This window comes from Pleurodeles waltl, chromosome 6 (assembly GCF_031143425.1).
Source record: "Pleurodeles waltl isolate 20211129_DDA chromosome 6, aPleWal1.hap1.20221129, whole genome shotgun sequence".
In the NCBI taxonomy this organism is placed as follows: domain Eukaryota; kingdom Metazoa; phylum Chordata; class Amphibia; order Caudata; family Salamandridae; genus Pleurodeles; species Pleurodeles waltl.
In genome coordinates this window covers 54060422-54078776 of record NC_090445.1, presented here as the reverse complement: position 1 = coordinate 54078776, position 18355 = coordinate 54060422, and the positions used below count along the sequence as shown (strand labels likewise).

The following is an 18355-nucleotide window of genomic DNA, read 5'->3' as shown; positions in this document are numbered from 1 at the left end:
AATTTAGGGAGAAACATTTCCAATGTCATAGCTACTAACTTAGGAAAAATCTTTCAATCCAAATTGAACAAGAAATTAGTCTTTAGTTTTTATGCAGTATAACATCTTTATCATATTAGCCTCTGAAAAGGTACCTGTAGGGTACCGTCTGGAGAATTCATTTGGGGACAGAGCTCCGGATTTTCCCTTTTTAAGAGCAAAAATAGTCTTTCTAATTTCATCAATAGAAGCCCTGCTACTCATTATACAACTCCTTCTACATCAGTGATGGGCTGCTAGACAGAAATTTCCAGAAGGGAGATGTAGACTTTATAAGGGGGTGGTGTCCTGAAGTGGCAGCTGCAGTATTTCTTTTCATGTTGCACACACATATAGTCAGATTGCAAGCTCCTGTGGAAGTTTGCAGAAGCCTTTCACACATGCAAGAGTGAGGCAGCTGACAGGAATAAGAAGTTTGCTTTCTGCCAATCACAATGCTATGTTATCTGAAGTTGTGTGATCACGGGACTCTCAAGATCCTCCTGTGAACCCAACTGTCCAGATAAACAATGTTTTTTAACCTTAATTTCTCAAAAACTATGAACATTAACACCAAAAGCACACTTTCTGATTCAAATCTGGCTCTCTGCCAAATTTGGTCTAATTTGGTTCAGCTGTTTTCGTGGTGTTGGTGATTACTTTTCTTATGGAAAATTGCATGGAGAAATTGTGTTTTTGGAACCCCCTTTTCTCTTGGCCACCGCTTGACAGATAACCCTGAAACTTTCGAAGAAGGAGCTGAGGTGGATGAACGTTTTTGGGAAAGATTTGTGAAAATACATCAATCTGCATGTGAAATGTCAGCTAACCGACCCCACTCCTTACCTTACTAGTGAGTGGTAGTTATTCGCCTGAGAATCACCAGCCTACCCACCTAGAGGAAGAAAATAGAAGAAATAGTGTCAGGGAGACACTGACATAAGATCCAGATGTTTTCCCACAGGGTAGTAAATGGATAAGAAAAGAACCACCCACTGACTTAAACCCGGAAGAGGGAGGGAAAGAAACTGGAAGTGATCCAGATAAGGAGAGAAAAGGAGAAAGAACAATAAGACCTGGGAAGGAGGAGCGAGGAAGAACACAGAGTGGAGACGCGGAGGAGAAGAACCACAGACAGGACGAACACGCCAAAAAGGAGGAAGACGCAAGAGGCTTTATGGGAGGAGACAAAGAAGCAGCACGTACAGAGACCGGGTAGCCAGAAGAAGAGTGTTTTCAGTCAGAGTGCGGAAACGACACCAGAGACTGCAACTATCCCTGTCACAGTTCAGGAGAGCTGCGCCGTGGCGGTGAGTTAGCGTTATAGGGGGTCAAACAAGTAGACACAAATGTTTGAAGGGCACCACGTTTGAAACGTATAAAACCACTAAGGGATTCTCTGGCCTCAGATTAGAAACACACGTGGGGCATGAATTAAGTGAAAAATATAACCTGTATAATTCAGAGTTAAATTCCCCGGGTTACTGTTAGGGTATTGTAACCGGACGTCTCCCGACGCCGGTTTTAAGGAAAGTGCGGAAACTGACGAGGAATACCCCGGGGGCACCCGAGGAGCTCTGGACGTCATGACGTCAAACGTCATGCACGCCGGAGGGAAAATTGAAAAAAAGGACGCCGCCGGAAACCCAGGAGACGCGAAGGAGCGAAACGCTCAGAGAGCAACCCGAGAGGAAGACGAACGGCAAACCGGACACCACAACGAAGCGAGTCCCCGCGAGGCAGACGAGCAACGTGGAAGAGGAGCGATACGCAGGGAGCCTCCCGCCCCTGACCCGGTGAAGTCGGGAGACCGTCAGGAAGCCGGCCGCGTCCCTGGAGGGGCGTGGCCTACAGAGGTACGATCGTACCGCAAGCGGGAGTGGGGTGCCGGGTGGTTATTGGGACTACGGGGAACTAAGGGGAAGGGGCTGAGGTCCTATAAGGAAGGGGAGACGGTGTAAAAGGGAAACCATTGTACCCTCTAACCTCATGGAGACCCGACCCTAAATAACTGCTACCAAAACAAAGGGGAGCTCCACGAACGCACTGGGCAGGGAGAAGGACGTGGTAAAAAGTAACCCCTCACCTCCCTGCACTCCTACCTATTCCCCACCACCCTACTAAACCTAAATAACTCTACCTATTTACTTAATCCCCACTTACCTGTTTTTTTTTCTTCTTTATTCTGGGAACCTGGGCCGCTGACATATGGGAGGACCAGAACCTTCTTAAAGCCGGACCAGACCCCACCAGGAACCTTATCCGAACCCTGAAAGAGAAAATAAATAAATAAGGGACTTTATTATTTTCATTGAGAGACTAAACCAACCCTGACATAGTGAAAAGAGGATTAATTTATCTTAGAACCGTAACGGAAATAAATTAGTTAACCCCGTGAATACGTGTCTGTCGTCTTAATCCAATATCCCTTCAACCCGGGATAAAGAACCCGTCACAGTGGTGTCAGAAGTGGGATATTGGACCAGGCGACAGGCAGTCCAAGACCATGGAGGATAAACCCACAATATCAGATATGATGCAGCAGTTGGCCGAGGGACAGAGGCATCTGCAAATAGTGTGGGAAGAGCAACAGAAGGAGGCTAAAGTGGAAAGGGAGGCCCTGCAAAGCGCGCTCAAAAGCCAGGCCACTATCATGGCCAAAAATCAATTGGTTCATGAGACTGCCATCAAAAATCTCACGGATACCATTGCTGCCACCCGGGTACATCCGAATGTGCCCAGTTCGGTCCTACAGCGGTACCAGGAAGGCGAAGACCCAGATGCTTTCTTTACCAATTTTGAGCGAGTTGCCACTTCCGCTACCTGGCCCCAGGAGCGATGGGGCCAATATATAGCCCCATTATTAACAGGAACCCTCCAAGCGGCTTATCAAGCGGTGAACCCAGACGGAATAACTCCCTATCAGGACATTAAAAAAAGCATCCTGGAACGGGTGGGTTGTGATTCAGAACACTACTGAGTCCGGTTTAGAAAAGCCAAGTGGGGACCCTCCGAGAATCCCCGAGCCCTATACTTCCGGATCAAAGATTTGGGTCTCAAATGGTTAGGTCCCATTGGGACTAATAGGGAAGACATCATCGAGATCGTCCTCTTGGAACAGTATCTAGACGCCCTACCCCCCAACACACGTCACTGGATCAAACAACACCCAAACCCAGACACTAACACCACCATCGAGTTAGCATGTGCCTTTCACCGCTCCCTCGAATTCAAGGTCCCCCCCCTTCGGTCAACGCCTAGCCCCATTCGACCGAGTCCCAGTTCATCCTCATCGGCGGGGCGAAGAACCAACGAGGATACTGGAAAAACGCGAGGATTTGAAAAGCCGTATGTTCAACAGCCACAGTGTTTTAGTTGTGGTGAATGGGGACATATAGCCCGGGTTTGCCCCCTAAAAACCGAAAAACCAGAACCAATGGAAATAGGAATTACTAGGGGACGAGTCTTTTATACCGGGGGAAAAGAAACCCCATATAAGAAGAGACTGGTTATCAATGGAAGACCCACCCTGGCCCTCATTGATTCAGGGTGCAGTCAGTCCGTAATCCGGGCCGATCTACTTGTTAACCCTACCTTTACTGCCGGTCTTACTGTGTCCATCTGTTGTATTCATGGGGAAACCAAAGAGTATCCCCTAACCTGGACAACCCTGTCATGGGAAGGAAAAGAAAATCCCATAAGGATGGGGGTAGTGGAACGACTAGTGGAAGAAGCTATTATAGGAACGGATTTTAAAAAAAATTCGGAGCTTCTAGATAGTACAAGACATTCTGAAGAAATGAACACATGGTGGAAAAATGCTCCCTTCTCTAACATACCTATACCGTCCCCGTTAGACCGGTACAAACCCTCCCGAGGTGAAAAAAGAGCAACCAGAAAAGCCTACGCAAAAGAAAATTCGAGCCCAGAGAGGGTAATTACACCGGTTCTTACCCTTACTAACCTTCCCCCCTTCCGGAGCTGCCAAAGAGAAGATCCAAGTTTGGTTCATGCGTGGAAAAGTGCACGGGCCCGGACCCTCCAAGATAAAGGCCCATCGTTCACAATAGTTAAAAATCTATTATATCGAGTCACTAGCAATGACCGAGAAGAAAAGAATCAATTGATAGTCCCCGAACCCTATAGACAACAAGTTCTGCACCTAGCCCACAGTCAGCCAGGGGGTGGCCACTATGGGAGGGAAAAAACTGAGGAGTATCTGTTGAGGAGGTTCTATTGGCCGGGTGTCTTTTCTCAGATTAGGAAATTCTGTCAGCAGTGTCCTAAATGCCAAATGATTGATCCTGGTACAAGGAGAAGAGCCCCTTTACAACCCCTTCCTATCATAGATATTCCCTTCTCACGAATAGGAATGGACATCGTTGGTCCTCTCCTACCCTCTTCCCGAGGATACCGTTACATATTAGTGTTGGTGGATTACGCCACAAGGTACCCCGAGGCCATCCCTCTTAGTAGTATTAACACCAAGAGCGTTGCCCACGCCATGATAGGGTTCTTCTCCCGAATCGGCTTTCCCCGAGAAATCTTAACAGACCAAGGGACCCAATTCATGTCCTCCTTAATGACACAAATATGTCAACTTTTGGGGATCAAACAATTGCGGACTTCGGTTTATCATCCACAGACGGATGGCCTGGTGGAACGGTACAACCGGACGTTGAAAAATCTTCTAAAGAAATCTATCTCCGAGACAGGTAAAGACTGGGATAGGAAACTCCCCTTAGTATTATACGCTGTCAGAACCCATGAGCAAGCTTCTACGGGCCATAGTCCGTTTGAACTGTTGTTCGGACGACAACCCAGGACCCTATTAGACATGGTAGCGGAATTATGGGAGGAGGAGGAAGGGGAAAAGACCCTTCTGAAATATACCCAGGAATTAAAAAACCACCTACACACGGTGTGGGAAAACATAAGGGAACACATGGAGAAGGCTCAAGAGAAACAGAAAAGGTATTATGATAGGAATACTCAGTTGAGGTCTTTTTCCATAGGGGATAAGGTGTTAGTGCTTCTCCCCAGTTCAGACAACAAACTGTTAGCAAAGTGGCAGGGACCATATAACGTGACAGGAATAATAACACCTGTGACCTATAAAATTCAGCTCACCGATAGTCCCAATAGGTCACAGATCTTTCACGTTAATCTGCTAAAAAAATGGGAAGAACCTGTGACCGACCCGGTCCGAGGATGTCTGGTTAACACTGTTAAGGAGTTGGAGGTAGGATGGTGCCCCACTGATCGCCCTACTGGACGCGAGGTACCGGTCATAAATACAGACATCTCGGTTCAACAGCGCAAGCAGTTAAACAAACTCCTCGATGAACATACTCAGATGTTCTCCCTGATACCCGGTAGAACCAGATTGGTACATCATCAGATCATAACCCCTCCTGACAAGATAGTGCGGTTACGCCCTTATCGTATCCCCGAAGCTAGGAAGGTTCTGGTAGAAAGTGAAATGGAGAAAATGCTAGACCTAGATATTATAGAACCTTCTCAAAGTCCCTGGTGTTCGCCTGTGGTATTGGTACCCAAACCGGATGGGTCTATACGTTTTTGTATTGACTTTAGACAAGTCAATTCTATATCCCAGTTTGACACGTATCCTCTTCCAAGAGTAGACGAACTTTTAGAGAAATTGGGGAAAGCCCACTACATGTCTACTCTCGACTTGACAAAAGGCTACTGGCAGATCCCACTGGCCCCAGAAGATAGAGAAAAAACGGCCTTCTCTACCCCCTCCGGACTATATCCTTTTAATGTTCTCCTTTTCGGGTTACATGGGGCACCCGCCACTTTCCAACGTCTCATTGATACCATTCTACGACCTCATACCAGATACGCTGCCGCATATCTGGATGACATCGTCATATTTAGCGAGACATGGGAAGACCATTTAACGCATATAGGAAAAATCTTTACAGCATTACGAAGGGCTGGACTGACAGCCAACCCTTCTAAGAGCCGACTGGCCTTTAATGATATCTCTTACCTGGGCTATCACATAGGGAAAGGTATACTGAGACCCCAAATGAACAAAATTGAAGCCATCCTACGCATCGAGGCTCCCATCTCGAAAAAGGAGGTCCGTTCTTTTCTAGGCCTGGTAGGATACTATCGACGCTTTATACCCCATTATTCCACCTTGGCCGCCCCCCTGACTGACCTTCTGAGAAAGGGACAACCCAAAACCATTACGAGACTAAGCCCGGGTCAATATCATAGTTATCGTACCTTGCAGAGATGCCGCACTACTTAACCGATTTTAAAATGCCCTGAATTTAATAAACCCTTCCATCTTCAAACGGATGCCTCCGACGTAGGATTGGGAGCCGTGCTTTTTCAGAAAGATGAAACCGAAGTAAGCCATCCCGTGGTCTTTATTAGCCGTAAACTGTTTCCCAGGGAACAGAAATATCCCATTATCGAGCGGGAGTGTCTTGCCATTAAGTGGGCAATCGAAAGCCTCCAATATTACCTTTTGGGCAGGTCCTTCCTATTGTATACAGATCATGCTCCCCTTACCTGGCTCTCAAGATCTAAAAATACCAACAATCGCATCCTGAGGTGGTTTATCGAGCTTCAACCTTTCTCCTTTCAGGTCTGCCACCTCCCAGGTGACCTTATGGGTCAGGCCGACTATCTATCCCGGTTTCCGGGACCTGTGGGACTCGAACAGCCCCATTCAAGTGAGGGGATGTGTAACCGGACGTCTCCCGACGCCGGTTTTAAGGAAAGTGCGGAAACTGACGAGGAATACCCCGGGGGCACCCGAGGAGCTCTGGACGTCATGACGTCAAACGTCATGCACGCCGGAGGGAAAATTTAAAAAAAGGACGCTGCCGGAAACCCAGGAGACGCGAAGAAGCGAAACGCTCAGAGAGCAACCCGAGAGGAAGACGAACGGCAAACCGGACACCACAACGAAGCGAGTCCCCGCGAGGCAGACGAGCAACGTGGAAGAGGAGCGATACGCAGGGAGCCTCCCGCCCCTGACCCGGTGAAGTCGGGAGACCGTCAGGAAGCCGGCCGCGTCCCTGGAGGGGCGTGGCCTACAGAGGTACGATCGTACCGCAAGTGGGAGTGGGGTGCCGGGTGGTTATTGGGACTACGGGGAACTAAGGGGAAGGGGCTGAGGTCCTATAAGGAAGGGGAGACGGTGTAAAAGGGAAACCATTGTACCCTCTAATCTCACGGAGACCCGACCCTAAATAACTGCTACCAAAACAAAGGGGAGCTCCACGAACGCACTGGGCAGGGAGAAGGACGTGGTAAAAAGTAACCCCTCACCTCCCTGCACTCCTACCTATTCCCCACCACCCTACTAAACCTAAATAACTCTACCTATTTACTTAATCCCCACTTACCTGTTTTTTTTTCTTCTTCATTCTGGGAACCTGGGCCGCTGACATATGGGAGGACCAGAACCTTCTTAAAGCCGGACCAGACCCCACCAGGAACCTTATCCGAACCCTGAAAGAGAAAATAAATAAATAAGGGACTTTATTATTTTCATTGAGAGACTAAACCAACCCTGACATTGTGAAAAGAGGATTAATTTATCTTAGAACCGTAACGGAAATAAATTAGTTAACCCCGTGAATACGTGTCTGTCGTCTTAATCCAATATCCCTTCAACCTGGGATAAAGAACCCGTCACAGGTATATTTGGCGATTCATTTGTTTATTTAAATATTCCTTTTTTTACATGTGCTGAACAATTTTGTTTTCATTTCACTTGTGTACTTACCTGTAAAACCTACAGAAGAACACCTGACCAAACCTGAAAAGAAAATAGACATAATTTGGATCACTAAGAGGTGTTGGTCAAGGGTAGACTAGTACGTAAAAGTAATAGCCACGTACTCACTGCCAGTTCTTTCTTTGTTTTCTTTTGGAGAACTCTGGCTGTTGCCCACTCTGATGCTACTTCCCTAGAAAGAAGGGGAAAAAAAGGCAAGAAGAAGTTAGACCACAGAGAAAGAGAGAACATATCCTTCTGGAACTACCAGAGTTACCCTTGACTGATATATATATATTTTTTGATTGGATTAATAAAAGACACCAAGATTTCTCTACCGAATAAGCCTCTGAAGCCATAGTTCAGACCCTACCTAACCAAAAGTTATTGGCAAAGCAAAAGACTATCTTCCTGTGGTGAATAGGTCCTAACTATAACTACACAGTGGTGACCACAACCTTGACCCACAACTCACGACTCTCAACCTCAACAGCCTTGACCAACTAGCTCACACCGTCTGAATGATTACCACCTGGTCGCCGCTCACCACTCAGACCACCATGGCCATCATGTCATCTATCCACTCCGGGGCACCCACAGACCTCTGCCCCCACCACCTCTTCAACCTGGAATCCAACCCAATTAACCTGGAACTAACCAGCATCACCAATACCTCCATCTCCACAATCTTCCCGGACAGTTGGAAACACGCAGAGGTCAGGCTCCACCTAAAGAAACCCTCTGCAGACCCAGCAAACTAAAAAATTATTGCCCGATCTCCCAGCTCCCTTTCCTGGCCAAAGTAATAGAGAATCCATAAACCAACAGCTCACCGACTACCTGGAACAAAACCAACTACTTGACGCCTCCTAATCAGGATTCTGTGCCAACCACAGCACAAAGACCATGCTCATCACTGCCAGAGATGATATCAGAACCCTCCTGGACTGCCTAGAGACTGTGACCCTGATTCACCTCGACCTCTCTGCTGTGTTCGGCACCGTCTTCTACCACACCCTCATCAACAGCGTCTACAACATCGGCATATGACAAAACACCCTCAAGTGGATTGCGTCCTTCCCCATAGGTCACACAGAGCATTTGGCTGCCTCCCTTCACCTCTGAATCCAATGATATCATATGTGTGACGTATTCAAGTATCATCCATCATCCCCACCCTGATCAACACCTACATGACCCTCCTCGAAGACATCGTCAAATGCCATGTCCTTAACATAATTTCATATGCAGGCGACACTCAGCTTATCCTCCTGCTCACCGAAGACCCTTCCACCACCAAAACCAACTTTTGGAACTCCGTGAACAACATAGCCAACTGGATGAGGACAACTGCCTTAAACCTGACTCCAACAAGACAGAAGTACTGATCTTTGGGAAGACCACTTCCGCCCTGGACCACAGCTGGTGGCCAGCAGAACTCAGACCAGCACCCTCACCTGCAGACCATGCATGCAACCTAGGCATCATTCTCGACAGCAAACTGACCATGAAACGGCAAGTCAGTGCAGTCGCCTCCTCCGGCTTCTACTCCATCCGTACGCTCCACAGAATCTTCCCATGGATTTCCAGCCAACACCAGAAAGACCATCATTCAAGCCTTGTCACCAGCCACCTTGACTATGGCAACCAGTGCTTAATTTGCCCAAAGCCCTCCTCAAACATGCAGCTGCTGCAATTAAATGTGTGAACACGGAATACTCAGGCAGCGTAATCCTGAAGCCATCGCGGGCCTCTTAAATCCATATAAAGCCACTCCCTGCCCCTTCAGCTCACTCTTGCAGCTTTCTACTTTCTCTCTTTGTGACGCTTTTTCATTTTTCCCTTCATCCATCTTTCCCATATGTGTCTTTTGCTCGCAGAAAATGCTTGAGGCAGAAGAATAAGCCCTGGCCCTCAAAAATAAGTGCCTGTGCTCAACACCGGAAACAAAAAGCACTGATGGCAACGCTCTCTACATGTGCATCTCCGCCCAGCTCCTCAGACTACTCCAGACCATACAGAATACAGCAGCCAGACTTATTCTGGACCTCACTAAATGGACCCACATCACCCCCACCTCAGAAACCTCCACTGGCTTCCCATTCAGAAGAGATTCCAGTTCAAGAGACTGGCCTACATCAACCATCGATTGAATTTCCATTTACCCGCAAGGCACATGCACTCCTCAGTAGCCTGTGCGCACACCCTCTGTCTCTGCTGAATCCTCAGCGGGGACCGTTCCTTCTCCTGCATCACCACCAAGACCTGGAATGACCTGCCCCTCCATCTTCGAATAGCACCCTCCCTTGTGGACTTCAGAAAGAATCTCAAGACCTGGCTTTTCGACCAAGTTGACGCACCCTCAGCGCCCACCTAACCCTAGGGTTGGCAGCACTGCTCTATACAAATGCTACTTGGGTGATTGATTGATTTTTTTTAAATGTATATTTATATATGTGTGTGCATGGCCTTCATCTGTGTGTGGGGTTGGGTGAATGGTTTGACTTTTGGCAGGGGCCTGCACCCAATCCCCCTGCAGGCAATCAACCCCCACTGCTGACCACCACCCACGGTCTGGCAACTTTGGTCCCACAGTAATCTTGCTGTACTCCTGTGACTTTTCAAGAGGAGGTCTGCACTGAGTTAAGTGAGTCCATGGCGACACAAAAATAATTTTTCCTTGCACGTTGAACCCTGAGTGGGTCCCTCAAGGACCCCAACCTGCCACGAGTTCAAGGCATTCCTATCCTGCAACCTGATATGTTTTATTTAAATTTTCAGTACATAGAGAGAGAGTCCTAGGCCCTCATTACAACCCTGGCGGTCCAAGACCGCCAGGGCTGTTTTGATGGAAGCACCGCCAACAGGCTGGCGGTGCTTCCATGGTCATTCTGACCGCAGCGGTTGCGTTGCGGTTGCACCGCCGGGGACGGCAGATTCCCGCCACATTTGTCCCGGCGGTGATAATCAGGGGATTACGAGTCCCCGACTGCCAGCCTTTTCCTGGCGGTAAGAGCTGCCAGGAAAAGGCTGGCGGTATGGGGAGTCGCGGGGCCCCGTGCAGCTTTTCACTGTCTGCATAGCAGACAGTGAAAAGCGCGATGGGTGCAACTGCACCCGTCGTACTGCTGGCTCCTGTGTTGCGGCCGAGATCCCACTGGGCCGGCCCAGCGGGGATCTCAAAATGACCATGGTGGGAGTGCGGCTGCATTGGCGGCCGCCCGGCGGTCAGATCTTGGCGGGCGGCTACAGGGTCCTAATCCTTAAACGGCAACAGCAACATTTCTCTTCATGTTGCAGCCAGCCAATCACAGAGCTCGGTCTCATGGGACTGGTCCAGCCAATTAGAATGCTTCATTTGTTGTTGTTGGTTTTTTTTACCCCTTGGTAACTTGTCAATATTCCCTCAGTACTCCCTGGTAGCTATACATTTTGGAGATTCATTTCTCTGAATTCTCTCCTCTTTTGATGACCACCCCGAAACCTTTGAGGAAGGAGCTGAGGTGGATGAACCTTTTTTTTTGGTAAAGTTCTGTGAAGATTCATCAAACTTCGCCAAAGTTATTAGCAAAACAAAAAGTCCATTCCTTATGGAAACTCAGTCTCACTATAACTATACAGTGGTTACCACCACTGTGTAAAGTACACATATGTTTTCCTTAACTGATTTTGACATACTGGAACACTGCCTAGTTTTAATAAAGGTGACTGCTATTTACTAGCACACATGTATAATACCACTCAAAAGAAAGTTTGCAAGCCATAGCAAGCTTTGGCATATTTATTTCTCCTGGAGAAAACAAGTACAAGATAGCAGGATTTGTGGGGGAGGACATGGCTTGGCAGCCAATCACGGGGGCCGCATACTGAAAACGCTCTGTGCAGCCGCTTGCCGTCTGCCCACATCCTTCCTTACCCCGGAGAGGAAACACTGCCGTCCTGCCTGTCAGGGCCCCACATGATGCCTGGGGAGTGTTACATGCCTTTGGGCACTACAGATTGCTGTTGTGCCACTGCAATGATGGCAGGGCCTCGTCTCATGGGCCTCAGAGGAGAGCTGCGTGATGGGAGCTATCCCTGGGGGTGTAGACCACGACACAGCAGACGTGACTAGCCAGGGCCTGATGACTACATCCCTCAATGGGGGGACCCTGCATTGCCATAGTCTTTCTCCCCTACCCATCTCCCACCTTCTCTGGATTTGCGGCACATGGACTGCGCCTTCCATCTCTCTGCATTTGGAGGGGGCGCCGAGGAGTCCGGGCTGCTGGCACCTGGGCCCGATCCTGTGGGGAACATTTCCCAGTGGCTCAGACTCTAAGGCTTCCTGCTCCAAGTGGACAGGTCGAGCAATGCATCAGCCCCAGTTAGATGACTGACGGGACCTGGAGCTCTTTGCATTGCTGGTAAGCATGCAGCTTGCCACAGGGAATTTTAAGGACTTATGGACTTGGGGAGCAGGCCAGGGGAACTTCACTTACCGCCAGCGCTTTCCTCCTCTCCTCTCATCTGTTACCGATCATGTCTGGGGGAGAAATGGCATTTAGACACTACTGTGGCACGCTGCTTACAGATCCACAAGAGACAGCCAGCAGTTTTACTAGGAGTGCTTACGCTAGGAGTCGAGTCCTGTCCAGGAGCAGATCATAGAGTCTGTGCAGGCCCTGCCTCTTAGGACGCTCACTGCGACTGAGCTTGATTCGCTTGATAGTGCCCTTACCGGGAGGACCTCCTGTCGATTGTGTTGGGGAGGGCCCAGAACCCTTATGGATTTCTATGTGAATTTTTTAAAGCATACATGTTAAAACTTTGATATGTTAGGGAGTTCACTCTGAGATCCAAGCCGCCACCCTATCTCCTGATTGGAGTCATGGAGAGTTCAAAGTTTTCCCCAAGACCAGTCAGCTGGTGGATGAACACTCTTCTTACTGCCTGAATTCCTTGTGAACCTTGAAGTACAGATCCAGGTAAAGGCACATGCTAGTAGACAGGTATGCCTGATTCCGGATTTGCTATATCCAGAACAGGTGGGATTCATGCCCCACAATACAACTCGTGATAATATCTGGCGCCTATACTACGCAGTGGCGCTTGCCTACACGTTGGAGGGTCCAGCAGTGATTCTCTTGGCTGACATAGACACAGCCTTGGATTCTGTGAACTGGAAGTATTTGTTTGTCCTCCTTCAGTGTCTCAACTTCGGCCACAAATGTCTTTCTTACCTATACGGATTTAACGGCGTCTGTTTGGGTGGCTGGCTCCTACATGGCTTAGTTTCCAGTGCAGCCTGGGATGCAGCAGTATTGTCCCCGTCTCCTCCTACTATTTGCTGTCACCATGACACCCCTGGTGGTCTGAGTGCAGATGGACGTATAGATGCGGGTCTTTGAATGGGGAGTGGATTTATCAGAGAATTGCCTTATATGGTGATGACGTTCTTTTCCTCATCGTGTCCCCCTGATGGATCGGGACCCCAGGTGTTACAGCTCCTGCATATTTTTGGAGAGGCTTTGGGCCTCCACATCAACATATCTAAGTCCACAGTATTCTTGCCTAGTGCCTGGTCGCACAATTTCTGTTGGAAAGGTAGGTTTGTCTGGATTCAAATATTTGGGCGTATTTGTAACTCCTAAAGCTAATTTGGCATGGTTGCGTACTCTGGAGCCAGTTCTGGCTAGCCAATGGAAGGATATCTAAATATGGTCTGTCCTGCCTCTAACTTTGAATGGACAGTCCACTATTTTCAAAATGGTATCATTTTTGCCTTGTTCCTTTATCAGCTACAGAACTTCTCCTACGAGGTCCCGCATAGATTGAGTTCTATCCTTGCTTCATTACTTTAGGACAGGGTAACCCCCCTATATAGCCCTAAGCCAGTGTTTTCAGTCTACATATTGCAGGGGAATCGTCATCGCAGATGTTGGATCATATTACCATGTAGCCATCTCCAAAATGATTTGTGGCATCTTATCCAGAGTGATCCCACCTACATGTCGGAGAGGTGGGCAGTGGGAAATACCACTATTCTTTCCTATGTATACAGTGACAGGGGCTGTCTTCCCACAGCAATGAAGGTCATTTTTTACTTCTGGTGGTCCTTCCTCTAGGGGTGGTGAGGCAGATTGACAGAATGGATGCCACTGTGGAGGGGCCACATACGCACCCAGGTGGCGGCACAGGAGGGCTTCCTTAAGTGGGACCTGACTGGGATCTCTGCCCTAGGAGACTACAGCTGGAATATCAGCTACACCGCAGCCAGTTTCATAGGTACCTTCAGCTTCGCCATATACTGACCCCCTACATTACTACTCTGACTGACCTCTCTGAATTCAGTGCATTAGAGGGCAAACTCCTTATGGGTGATCTGGGAGATCATAAAGTCTACCAAACACCTATTTCAAACCATCCGAACACTTTTTCAGCATGGGAAATGGTCATGGAGATTCTCGTGAATGAGGACTCGACAGAGGTGTTGGCGGTGCCTCGGGCAGCTACTATTGCAGTCTGGCTCCCCTACCTGTGTTCGGTGTGGCATTGAGGAGGGTACCTTTAGTCACACTGTGTGGAACTGACCTGAGTTGCATAGATTCTGGTATGTAGTTACGGCTTTAATGAGAGAAGTTCTTTCCTTGTCGATCCCAATGAACCCCAATTTGACCCTCCATCATGTCACTGATGGCTTGGGTGGTAATAGATATCGACTATCTTTATTATTTTGGGGCTTAACCCTGGCTAAATGCAACATAGCTCAAGAGTAGTGTGGATGGTTGTTTCCAGACAATTTCTGTATTTTATTCCTGTCTGCGGTGTGGGCAGTGGCGCTGGGTACATTCCTGCAGGTCTTTACTTTTTTCCTTATAATATTACTAATCATTGCATGTTGGCAGATCAGGCCTCATTTTTTTTTTTTACACATTGCAAAGTAAATAAAATATGTTTTAAAAAAATAGCAGTAGTGTATATCCAAAGTTCTAGGTTGAGGCCACACCCCCTGAGCTTCATGAATGACATTTCAAGCAATTACATCTTCACCTAGAGGGATGCCTAATAATGATAATAGGTACTACAACTTTGTGAAGACTATAATAAGTTAGATCTGACGTGAAAGGGACATCTTTCTTGAAGGACTGCAGTCTTGTTAAAGACTTCAAGTTTTAATTCACACTCTAGAGGATCAGCTATTAAAGAAGTGTGGGAAAACTGGGCTGTTTGCAGAAGCCCCCTTAGTTTTGGCCCCCATTTTTCACTCATGCTTGTGTTTTTCTGAATCTGATGGTGCACTGGGCACTGCTAAACAGTCCTAGTTCCCGTGCTCTGATTAAAATAGATATGCAAATTAGGCTAATTATAATTGGCTGTACCAACCTACCTGTACGTCCCTGGTATATGGTAGGGCATGTAGATTTAAGGACCCCAGCATAGGTAGTACACCCATGGGTGCACTGCTGTGGTGCCCAGTGTCATTTTAAAGGCAGGCCTGTCTTGCTGGCTGCTTTTAAGTTAACGTCAATGCCAAATTCGACTTTGGAATTAAAAGTACTTCCATAGTCTTAAGCTACCTTTATTTTACATATAAGTCACCCCGAAGGTGTGCCCTAGGTGCCCCCAGGATTGGGTGCAGTGTAACTATAAGCAGGGACCTTATAAAAGATGTTTTATAAGCCTTGATGAGGGAAAAATAGCTAAATTCATTTTCCCTCATTGTAGTGTATGGGCTCCAGCGGCTAACTTTGGGAGATTTTATTTTAAAATAATAAAGTCTTAAAAGGAGCAAAGTATGAAATGTTTATTGTCAAATTAAAAGTTATAATAAACCCAACAACTTGCCACTGTTGTTATATAAATTATTTTTGTTGCATAGGGCCGGTGAACTGAATTTAAATATAACCTGCACCTAAAAAGAGTTTTAGAACTCTTTCTAAAAGTTACCAGTATCAGCTCTGTAGTGCCCTTCTCTGATTGGCCTGGTGAAGTGCAAGTGGCCTGGGCTGAACACAAGAGAAGTGCCTGGGTGAGGAGAACTGCCTCAGCAGATGGGGAAACAGGATGGGCGGTAAGCAGCCAAATTGTACTTCAAAGGAGGGAAGGACATTTGGTGGGCCAGCAAGTGGACCGCCCAATTTCCTGCAAAACCAGATGGCCAGGTGCCCCCTAATTAGATTAGGAGAGGGCTGGAAAGGAGTGTGTTAAGGGAAACATGCCCACACCAGTGGGTGGGCTCAGTCAGACCTAACCTCTGAAATTAAATTTTTGCCATCTTGGATTTTGGGAGAATGTTGATCCCTGGGATTGATTTTTGCCACACTTCCCATGAAGTGGTCACTCATGAAGGTGCTGGCCTGCACGTGATTTGTCAAGAGGCCCCCCCCCCTGCTTTCCACCCCAGGAGCAAGGATAAAATTGGCAAAGCTGCACCCCCACCTTCGATCCCTACAAGAAACAAGACAAAGAAGAAGAAGGACTGCCCTTCTGACCTCTTACCTGCACCTGGACACTGTATTTTGAAGAACTGCACCAGCTGCACACCTGGGCTTCACCACTAAAAGGACTCTCTTCAAAAAGGGACTCCCTGTTTGCTACAGGTAGAAAATAGCTGACCAGAGTCCTCTGACTCGAACCCTGAAGAAACTGACCAGCTGATCAGTGGTCATTTTTGGATTTGAGCCAGTTGCACTCTGGAATTTGGAGTCCTAACCCTCAAGGAGCAACTCAGAGATTCTGGAACCTGGGGATGAGTTGTGGACTCCTAAAGGGCCTTCAAATAACTCTGGAAGTAGATCCAGAAGCTTAGAGATGTTTGGAGCAACTTCGGAAAAAAAGCTGAATAAGTAGACCGACCAGACATCGTGAGTCAAGCCGGGTTACGATGACCGCGACTCAGCCTTCCTTGCAGGTTCATCTCACCAAAAAGTTTGGGAGCCCCAGATGTCCAGGATTTCACCATGTGGTCGTGGAAAGGCTCTGACGGAGTGTACTTGAAATCAGCCTGCTGTGGAGGGTCATCCGACGTCGGAGAGAAAAAGCTCCAACGTAAAAAGTTGAACGAAGCTTCCTGCTCAGCATATCAAAAGACGGCTCCAGGGAGGTCGGATTCAATTTCAAGTTCGGCCCAGACGAAGATTTCCGTAACGAAAAATCGCCTAAGTCCAAAGGTAGGATTCTTCACCAGCAGCCTGGCGGTGTCAGCGGTTTGATCGCAGCAGCTCAGCCTCCATCAGAATGTGGTAAATCGGACCGCCACTACCGCGGCAGTCCGACAGCCAACCGAGTCTGGCAGTTTCAAGGCTGCCAGACTCGGAATGACCCCCTAAGTCAGAAGGTAAACCTTTGACTGAGGCCTCCCACTCACTATTGCCGAGCAGGGCTCCATTCCAGTTAGCCTCAAATTTTGACTTTGCCCTGGTCGAGTGCGACTAGATGTCCAGATTGGCGCTTTTAATTTCTATGCGCTAAAAAACATTTATTCTTTAAAAAATCATATCTACGGTTCCCTATGTTGGATGTTTTCTGTTTTAGTGTTATTTTAAAGATAAAAAAATATTATATATTTATATATATTGGAGTTGGATTTTTATTGCATTTTGTGTTTTACTTATTTACTGTTATGAGTTTATTAAATGCTTTACACACCTGTCTCCTAAAATAAACCTAACTGCTCGTCGCCAAGCTACCAAGGGTTGAGCTGGGATTAATTTATTGACAGGACCTAGTGGGGGTTAATGACCTATTGCTAAGTGCAAGTACTTACCTGCCCTTACCAATAATCCACTTTTCAACAAGAAGATCCTGCAGCAGTGGTTAAGGCCTGACCTGTTGGCTTTGACCATGCTTGTTATTTAACTGGTGATTGTAAACAGCTTCAGAGTGAAAAGAAGTGAGACACAATGGTTTCTGAGAATAGCGTAAGCCTTTGTTTCCATGTGATAACACTGTTCATAATCATCCTTGTTATTTGAACTGTCATCTTTCTGGTTAAATAGACTTAAAGAGTTATACTTATTTTTGTATTTGTATCACTGCCCTAAAATGTGCTGGTAATTTCTGGTTTGTTTTGTTTTTGAACATTTAAGTGCCCTTCAGGGGCACTGAATGGAATTGTGAAGTGGTCTATCATGACGGTTTCAGATTGTATTTAAGTTCAAAACCAACTACCGACCTTAGACACTTTGTAGTGAGAGTTAGATGTACCATTGGTTGCCATGTCAAGTGTACAAAGGGAGTAACTTGCATTTCCAGTTGTAGTGCAATTGTCCTACTACTCATCGTCTGCCCCAGGACCCAGAGACAAACCTTGAATGCAGTAAGATCTAGGCTACAATGCCAGGTACAATGTAGATACAGCAAGATACTGCAGTGTACCACTAGCTACACATAGAAGGATGCATCAAGAGTGAGAAGAGTGTTCTGTGAAGGTTTTGTCTTCTCCAATATTGTTTTCTAATCCACAGAAGTAACAGGGTAAAGGCTCAGAAATCTATGGAAGATGCTGTTGTGTGGTGGACTCTGCAGAGCATTGGACAAAATGCCTCCTTGCAGGAGAAGCTCCTGGAATTAAAAGGTAAACAAATATCA

General features: G+C 47.3%; 1 protein-coding gene across 1 annotated transcript in view; it reads left to right on the top strand.

Moving 5' to 3' along the window:
* LOC138299181 (E3 ubiquitin-protein ligase TRIM11-like) overlaps positions 1–18355 on the top strand; it is an 89215-nt gene that overhangs the window by 55464 nt on the left and 15396 nt on the right. Inside the window, exon 5 of the mRNA XM_069237278.1 lies at positions 18232–18341. Within this exon, the coding sequence (XP_069093379.1) occupies positions 18232–18341 (110 nt within the window). The remainder of the gene's footprint in view (positions 1–18231; positions 18342–18355) is intronic.